Source organism: Triticum aestivum, chromosome 7B, assembly GCF_018294505.1.
Source record: "Triticum aestivum cultivar Chinese Spring chromosome 7B, IWGSC CS RefSeq v2.1, whole genome shotgun sequence".
In the NCBI taxonomy this organism is placed as follows: Eukaryota; Viridiplantae; Streptophyta; class Magnoliopsida; order Poales; family Poaceae; genus Triticum; species Triticum aestivum.
The window spans coordinates 593,091,699-593,100,588 of record NC_057813.1 but is presented as its reverse complement, the minus strand read 5'-3'; the positions used below and the strand labels follow the sequence as shown (position 1 = coordinate 593,100,588).

At 46.6% G+C, this 8,890-nt stretch overlaps 2 protein-coding genes across 2 annotated transcripts in view; one reads left to right on the top strand and one right to left on the bottom strand.

The window, feature by feature from the left end:
- Nucleotides 1-1,287, top strand: part of LOC123160035 (probable receptor-like serine/threonine-protein kinase At5g57670) — a 2,370-nt gene extending 1,083 nt beyond the window's left edge. Inside the window, exons 2-5 of the mRNA XM_044577855.1 lie at nucleotides 46-206; nucleotides 292-507; nucleotides 625-786; nucleotides 985-1,287. Of these exons, the coding sequence (XP_044433790.1) occupies nucleotides 46-206; nucleotides 292-507; nucleotides 625-786; nucleotides 985-1,161 (716 nt within the window). The 3' untranslated portion in view covers nucleotides 1,162-1,287. The remainder of the gene's footprint in view (nucleotides 1-45; nucleotides 207-291; nucleotides 508-624; nucleotides 787-984) is intronic.
- Nucleotides 1,288-4,021: 2,734 nt separating this feature from the next.
- On the bottom strand, nucleotides 4,022-8,546 carry LOC123160301 (replication protein A 32 kDa subunit C). Its single transcript, XM_044578105.1, has 10 exons — nucleotides 8,312-8,546; nucleotides 8,082-8,216; nucleotides 7,881-7,978; nucleotides 7,738-7,779; nucleotides 7,562-7,639; nucleotides 6,260-6,338; nucleotides 5,846-6,166; nucleotides 5,533-5,615; nucleotides 4,554-4,622; nucleotides 4,022-4,479 (listed from the first exon to the last, which is right to left on the bottom strand). The coding sequence occupies exons 1-10, from the start codon at nucleotides 8,417-8,419 to the stop codon at nucleotides 4,395-4,397; spliced, it is 1,098 nt and encodes a 365-aa protein (XP_044434040.1). The 5' UTR covers nucleotides 8,420-8,546; the 3' UTR covers nucleotides 4,022-4,394.
- Between the last annotated feature and the right edge of the window lie 344 nt (nucleotides 8,547-8,890).

Sequence of the window (8,890 nt, the reverse complement as noted above, 5' to 3'; positions counted from 1 at the left end):
TGTCTGCAATGTTTCTTGATTGATTAATGAATGCATGCTCAGACGGCGAGGAGGGGGCGCCGGCGATGGGGTGGGAGGCGCGGTACGGCGTGGCGGTGGGCACGGCGAGGGGGCTGGAGTACCTGCACAAGGGGTGCCGGCGGCGGATCATCCACCGGGACATCAAGGCCTCCAACGTGCTGCTCACCGACGACTTCCAGCCCCAGGTCAGTCACTCACACTCACTCAGCCGCCGCATCTCCATCGTCGATCCTCTGCTCCGGCAGCCCTGACGCATGCAGACAAAAACAGATCTCCGACTTCGGGCTGGCCAAGTGGCTGCCGACGGAGTGGACGCACCGGGCGATCGCGCCGATCGAGGGCACCTTCGGGTGCCTGGCGCCGGAGTACTACACGCGCGGCATCGTGGACGAGAAGACGGACGTGTTCGCCTTCGGCGTCTTCCTGCTGGAGCTCATGGCCGGCCGGAAGCCGGTGGACGGCACCCACAGGAGCCTCCTCGGCTGGGTGGGCACCAAACCGACCAACCAAACATTTTTGGCCCTAGGCCGTTGTACCAGCCTCCGTTCCACGGCAGCGCGCGTTAATTAATTAACTAATCTTGTCTAAACAACGCGAATGCAGGCGAGGCCCCTGCTCAACGAGGGCAAGACGGAGGCGCTGCTGGACCCGAGGATCGTCGCCGGCGGCGATGGCGGCTACGACGCCGAGCAGGCCCGGCGGCTGGCGTTCGTGGCGTCGCTCTGCGTCCGCGCGTCGGCGACGTGGAGGCCGTCCATGACAGAGGTAAGCTTACTTGCAAATATATATATATATATATGCACACATCACAATGGGTAGTAGGCTTGGCGCGAGTAGCTAGCACATGTCTCGACGCAGTAACCTACTGTGGTAGTACTCTGTTCGTTGCTTAATTTGCGGGTAACAACGTTGACGACATGCGTCGAATAATCTGATCGCAGTAGCATGCATTGCGACGAACAGGTCCTGGAGCTGCTGGAGGGCGTGGAGATCAAGGAGGAGCGGTGGGCGATGCCGGAGCCGGCGGCCGGCGACGACGAGGGGGAGGAAATGTGGGGCTTCGACGACCTCGACGACGACGACGATGAGGAATCCGGCACGCCGTCCCCTTTGTCAACATCCTCAGCCTTGAGCACTTAGCACGGGCTAAGATTGCGTCAGACGAGTGTGATGCTTGCTGAAATTTTTGCTCCTTCCCACCTGCCCCGCCCCACATGTAAAGGCTTTTCGTTGTCGAGGTTGTGAATACAAAGGTTATCTGTGAGAGGCAAGTAAAAACCACCCCCGTATGTTGACCACGACACGAACGGAAAAGAAGGTGCTTGCGTGCAATACGAAATGCAGGCAGAGACCGACAGACCGACCTGCCTGCTCCGGTTGGGTTGGGTACTTGGATTCCAGTTGTATGGACGCATGCAGTTGGTTCGTTGTTGCCAGGTGTACGTGCCGCTTTCATTACTTACGCTGGTAGCGCATTCGTGTCCACGACACGCGGTGCAGCGCCGTGGCATGGCAGTTCGGGACAGGTTGAGCTGCGCCCCTACCCTGGCTCCTTGTACACCTCTTGGACGGACCCCGGAATGAAGCGGCATGCTCCTCGTAAAAGGCAAGGGGAAACAGGGGTCGATCGATCATGTGGCCGTGAGTGTGGGCAAGTGCAGAAGGTGTTCTCTCCTCGGGCAGCTTCCCATGCAAGGTGTTCATCTTATACAACAACAACTTGCTTATCAGTAACATGTCTCGAGGCGAGGTTGGTTGACAAGCAACCTCTTCTTTCTTTAATCTAATTAAAAAACTGAAAGCAACCTGTGCTGAAAAAGGGAGATTTTGCTCGGAAAGTGTAAAGTACTAAAGTGGGATACAGTCGCGTTGGCCTGTAGCTGCACGCACTGTCACCGGATAATTGGTGCGTGCGTGCTCCTCACTCCTAAATACTGGCCAGGTAGTATGATAGTAGAGTTTATTCAGGAATAGTAGTGGCGTCCACCCAAACCGGACGACACCTTTCGGTCGGTCGGTGCTTCGCTTTGGTGCTCCGCCAACACCATTCTGGGTTGAGCTCTGAACTCTGAAGCACTCTCATCTGACAGAATACTGCGGTTTCTTTTTCTACACCTGTTGCGACTGACCGAGGGAGGGATTTGCTCACGAAAAGAATCTCAAGTGGAACACACACAAAAAATGTTGCAAAAAACCCACCTATCATTGGCCTTTGATTAGGTGACCCAAGACCAAGCATAGCAAGGACGAGCACCTACATGGCCAATGGTGATCCAGGCGTGCGGAGTCCGACCTAACCTGACTCGACCACCTGCTCGCTTCTCTCCGGGAAGGATTCAGCGGCGCGTGTTCAGTAGAGCAGAGTCAAACCTACCGTGGGCAGTGGGCTAACGTAAGGCTGGCTCGTGCGCGCAGGTAGCGATCTGGAGACGCAGGGCGCGCGAAAACAGCAACCATTTTTCTTCTAATCTAATTAATCATCAGAAGCACGAAAAACGTTCACCGGCAAACGCTGCATTGACACGATCAATCCGCCCATCTCTTTCTTGACACGATCTTACTAAGAAGAAAGGTTAGTTTGCGGGAATCATCACATCATGCAAAATTGCAAAGTGTACAATCGATGTTCACGGCCGCACCAACTCAATGCATGACAAGAACTGACGATGGTGGATCGCTGCGGACAGGCCACCAGCAAAATGGCCTGACGAGAACGAAAGAATGCGATGCTCCGGAGTAACATATGCTTTGCGTAAATGTAGCTGAAATTGCTGGGTAATTTAGCGCTTCGTGCCAAGGAAAATTCTTTTCATTTATCTAATCTGCATGCCGACAACTCATGATGAAATGGCCTAACAAAGGATCAAATTTGCAATTCTTCATTTTTCAAGTCCATTTTCCTCAAGTGTAGTTTGACAATACAAGATTCATAGCCTTTTCATATTTTACTTTGTTTAATGAAAATTACCGTAGAACAATAGTTCTACGGTTGGTGCTTCAAAAGAAAAAACAATGCCAGATTCCTGAAAAAGGTACTGCAACCTGGGCAATGCGAGGACCACACATTGATAATGCAGGCAATTAAGGCGAATTTATAGATATTCATGGCATGGAATATACATATAGAATAGTATTGTCTTTGTCTATCAGCGAAAATCCAGATAAGCATGTCCAGTTAGTTGGAAGTCCTATGTTTATCAATTCAACAAATATGTGACAAAACAATGAATAAAATACAACTCACTGAATTTAAGATTAAAACATGCCATGTTCTATTTTTCGCCTACTTAATGGGGTTTAGCATGTCGAGCAAGAAGACATGTACAGCTGCACATCAACATCTGACGACAAAATGCAGGAAACGATTTGCCTTTGATAATAAAACAGGAAAGAAATGACAGGAGAACAAGACCTTATGGACCCAACAAGTAGCAGAGCATGAAGTACAGAATACCTAACCCAGGCAATTGCCTTGTTCCATCTATACTCTATATTCAATCTATGAAGAACTATTATATGTGACCTCCAGAACAAGTATACTACAGATCGGTTAAGATAACACGTAGAGGGTTCAGACACTAATCATGTACTAGCAAACTGTGTTAGTTGGATTGGAGGATTAAGAATTATTGACACACTAGCTTTTGGATAGCACGTGTACCCTTACGATCAGCAGACACCATTTGAGAAATGCACCTCGGGTAGGCAAACAGAAGAAGCTCTTGTGCACAATTATTGCTCAAAGCAGATAAGACTTCTTTTGGTAAGACACCTAAAGGAACGATAAGCTAAACTAGAAGACAATGCATCGAACTTAGGACCCTAACCAGTAAAACCAATAGTGGTTGACCTGACAAATTGGTGTGTTAATTTTCAGACCGAACCCCTATTTTTAGTCCCTGTTGTTTCTTATTTCCATGATGCAATGAATCGGACAAGACAGAATAGTAGTACATTTGAGGAGCAAGTTCAACTGCAAACTACCAGGCAAAAGTTTATGGGATCGAACAGAAGCATACTCATATATATCTATGCTGGGGGGAACAGCAGAGTTAAAAGAGGTAAGCAGAAGGATAGATCAGTCACATAAGCAGGAAAAACTAGAGAAGTGTTGTAACGTAACATAACGCAAGAACACAAGCATGAACATATTGCATAGTATATCCCAGTAAAACAGCAACATACTAACGTGAGTATTTAGCAATATAAGGGGTGGTACTGGTATCACCTACTCGACTGTCAAATGGAAGACTGAGCCAAACCACTGCACATTTGCAACAGTGCACGTACATCGTGTGCCACGTAGATCATTAGTAACTATAGCCAAACTGATCTCGCATTCACTAGATTAGTTCTGAAGATTACTGTGTTGGTCAACCATTACACACAGACTTGACATGATAGTCATCAATGGTCCAACAGACGAACCCTGTATCAGCGAGTAAGTTGATGACCTCCCTGTACAGCAAAATTGTAAACAGGTCAAACTCAGATCATGCAAGCGATTGGAGAAAACAAGTTAGAGGTAGTACATGATGTTTGTTTTTGGCGCTCCAGTTCTTCTAGCCACTTCATCAACGTGTACACCATTTTCAAGGGGTCTGCGCGAAGCAACAGTCAGTACAAATCTCCTAAATAAACTTTCTGCAATTCAATAATGATCTGGAGCAGCCTGGTTGTTGAAGCAGCTTCAGGTCTATTATTAGAAAAGAGCTCCTGATTTTTAGGCAAGACATCAGATGCATACTACATTGCGGTAAGGATGCCCAATGCTGCAATGTGTAAGTGGAACTCATTGCCATGAAAAGTTACACGGGGATCCATTAATTAAGTGTCAGAATGCCTCAAACAACAAAACCACTGAAGTATCCAACCATAGTTCAATCTGTCACTTGGATTATTTATTGAAACACTTCAAACAAAGGGATCGTGCAATCAGTAGACCCATCGTGTGTCTCGATAACCTGGCTACAATTTTCTTTAAGGAGCGCAATACATAGTAATAATGAACGTTAAAAAATGATTTGCTTGTACAGAAAACTAGGTGTAGTAAGAACTCTTGTTTTCCTATGCATGATTAGGAGTTTAGAACCATTCCATGGTATATTTTTGTTATCAATACCGTTAGTCTACTGTAGCACAACTTGGCACCGCTTTAACAGACCAATCAAGTTTTCTTTACTCAAGCTGAAGCAGCACAACACCACATTCAATTGGACCCATTGGACTTAAAAGGCAATGGAAAAAATATAACAAGCCTTTCTTCTCTTGTGGATCATTCCACGTTACCATGAAAAGGTCAATTCTAGACACCAGACCTACGAATATACAAAATAAACTGACAATGTGACAAAGGAAAGGCTGGAACCAGCTTATAACCTTTGGTCAGGATTAGAATTTGGAAAATGTAAACATACGTACACCTAACTAAGCAAACCGTTACAACAGAAGCTAAGAGTTCCATAATGATATGCAACCTTTTACAATTTCTGGCAGAGAAACTAAACTTACAGGATATCAGGTGCTTGCAGAACTTCCAAAACCATTCTTTGCAGATCATACTGTTGTCCACCAGTGCCTGAGTAAGCTGCAAACTACGCAAGAAAATATCTCAGTCAGTTAAGATGCTTAGAGACAAGGCAAGTTAGGGATATAAGCTGGTACATAAAACGGAAGGCACTAAAGAAAGAGGCTACAGAAGAGACCAGATAATTGGCTACCTCAAGTATATAATCGGCAGCTCACGATAATAAAAATAATATCAAATATACCAACAAAATTATAGACAAGTACGCTTTTCCTTTATTGTCATAAAATTCCGTACTTGGTTTATTTGAGGTCGAGGAGCAAGCTGAACTTGATGGTCTCTCACTCCGCCAGAGAAAGGACCATGAGTAGATGTATTAGTTTGAACTCTGGGAGGAGGAAATTGTCCATGATTTACTTGAGGAGTAAAATGAACTTGATGTTCTCTCGCACCACCAGTAAAAGGCCCATAAGTAGACACATTTGTTCGAACTGCAGGTGGGAGTTGCCGTTGGTTTACTTGAGGAGTAAAATGGACTTGCTGTTCTCTCACTCCACCAGAATAAGGCACATGAGTATAAGCGTTTGTTTGAACTGCTGGAGGGAGTTGCCCTTGCATCTTTAAAATGGAAAGTGAATGATCATTAATGGTGTCTCTCATATCAAATTAGTACTAGAACACTGACTGAAATATAATATTTGCTTTCTGTACCTTCGTCTGAGTATTTTCCATGTGCACGTGCATGCATTCGATGAAATGCAGCACCACTTCATTGAAATTGGTAACTGGGCTGGAAATATAAGAAGGTGAATAGAATTAGAGTTAGAATAAAGTAAGAAGTGTTAGTAAACAATAACCGGTGGAAGCATAAGATCTCCCAGAACAGAAAAATAACAAGATATAATTTCCTCAGATATTCATAAACCAAAATTACAATCATGAGCTGTCTACAGAACAGTTACTTCACGGTGTTTTAACCATGGAAAGTGGAAATATGTGACAGTTACTTCATGGGGTTTTAATCATGAGCTGTCAGCCAAGCAGGTATCAAGTATCGACTAGTTCAGTTTCCAGCTTGTGTAATATGTCCAGTAGTGCATATTGTAGTACACTTCAGATTTCAAAAGAAATGTCTAGGGAGAAGACACAGAAGAACCACTGGATACATAATCAGAACAACGTTACTGACAGTATGCATCATTCAGTAATCACTACATAACATGACTGGTGAACCTTAGTATTGAGATTCACATTCCATGGACATGTTAGCCAAAGCACAGCTGAAATTACGAAATAGAATACCAAAGGTAAAATTAGTGTTATTTTCCACAAACAACCGGTAACTTGGCAACTTAGCGATGATACTTTCAAACAAAGTCATCCATGAAGTTATGTACAAGACACCTAGTTAGAACAAACTGACACAGAGATAACTATTCTGAGTTGAAAATCTTCAATCCAAGATTTATAAAGAGAGCAATATGTGCAGTAATACATAGACAAGTGAAACCCAGGATGTAAACCTTTATTCGGTATCTCTCACATTTTCTCTCAAAGGATGTTTAATTAGCACAGCACTCACTAACCATAAATACATTACAAACAAGACATTGTTCCATTTAAATGCTATAGATTACTCACAAAAACCTCTGCGAGAACTGCATTTACGTATATCATCCACAGATAACTTTGAAACAATCAATATCTTAGAACAAAACAAAACTTGGTGTGGAGGTGGACAAATAACGAAGACAACAAGAGCAGTCTGAACAACTAGGCAACGTTAAGTTCCAACGAATCGCACTATGAAAACAACGCAGCTGCAGATTTTAATTTTAATACTTTGCAAACCAGATCAGTAACAGTCAGATGACTCAGATGAGAAAACTGAAGCAACCAAAAGCTTCGTTCGTACAACAAATAGATCACATCAATACCAAAGGAATCCAGTTCCCTTCACGAAATAGGAATTCGCCCCGCTTTATAGATAAAGCACAAATCCAGTTCCCTTACCGGATAGATCGAGCAAATCCATGCTTCTGAGCCTGAAACCCCATGATATTCACATGAACCCTGACGTACACTCCATGCCTTCATAAACACAAGCCGGACAAACATACTAGGATATCAGAACACTTCCAAACAGCTAAAAATTGAACACATATTAGAGCGTATCACACATCACATACTGGATGAAAGCCGCGTCTCGAGCATCTATCTCGTCATTGATCCTACGATACCAGAAAATCGTCAACACCACACCGCACCACATCAGCAGTACCGAATCTAGTTGAAAATTGAAACATGAAGGGGTGAAAAAATCGCGACTCACCACCGCACGAGATCGATCTTCCCGGTGCCGTCGTCGAGCGTGAACGACACGTCGGTCTCCCTGCTCGACATGCTCACAACCCTCCCCAAAACCCTAACCTGCGCGCACGAGTTTGGGGGTTTCCAGACGAACACAAAATTAGGCGAAGCCAAGCAGATATGAAGTGCCAGGAGACGTTCTGAGGGCGCGAAGGGGGCTCACGTTGCTGGTCTCGACGCCGTCGATGGAGAAGACGGGCTCGCCACCACCACCGCCGTGGTCCGCCGCGGCGGCGAGGGAGCGGGAGATGTGGAGGACGGTGGCGGGGACGCAGCCGGAGTATCGAGGGTTGCGCGCCTGCGTAGGACACGCGGATGGACGGAGTTAGCGCTCGGGGAAGGCGGAGACGGCGCGCGGAAGGGCTAGTACCACGAGAGGGTCGCGGGACGAACCTTGGAGGGGGAAGGGGTGGCCGCGCCGGCGGCGGAGTAGTCGGACGCACCCGCGCGCTGCGACGGCATGAGCGCCGTGCCGGAGAAGTAGGAGGCGGCGGCCGCCATGGATGGCGGATGGCGCCGCGTCGGCGTGGGTTGGGGGCGGCTTTGGAGGAGGAACGGGAAATGGATCGAGGCGGTTGTTTGAGCGGGAAGAATAAAAAATTGGGTATCCCGTTGGTGGTGGGGTGGAGCGGTAGAAATGACGTCGTGGCACGATTTTAGGCCAAAATCAATTATTTCACGATTTAACTCTTTTTAGACATTGTCATGGCTGGTGGCATTTCTAGCCTGGCGCACCTTCATGCCAATGTGGCGCCGTCTGTATACGTGGCAGCTAGAAACGCCAAACCACCAGCGTTGCCGCGGGTTCCCCGTCCCTCCGTCGGGTGCTGTGGCGGCGGGAGGATGGGGCAACTCCGGATCTGCGCGTTGGGCGTGTAGATAGGTGGTTGTCGGTGCTCCTCGTCGTCGGCGGAGTGGGGATTGTCTTGGCGGCGAGTTCAATAATCCCTCGGCTTGCCCCATGTCGCTGCT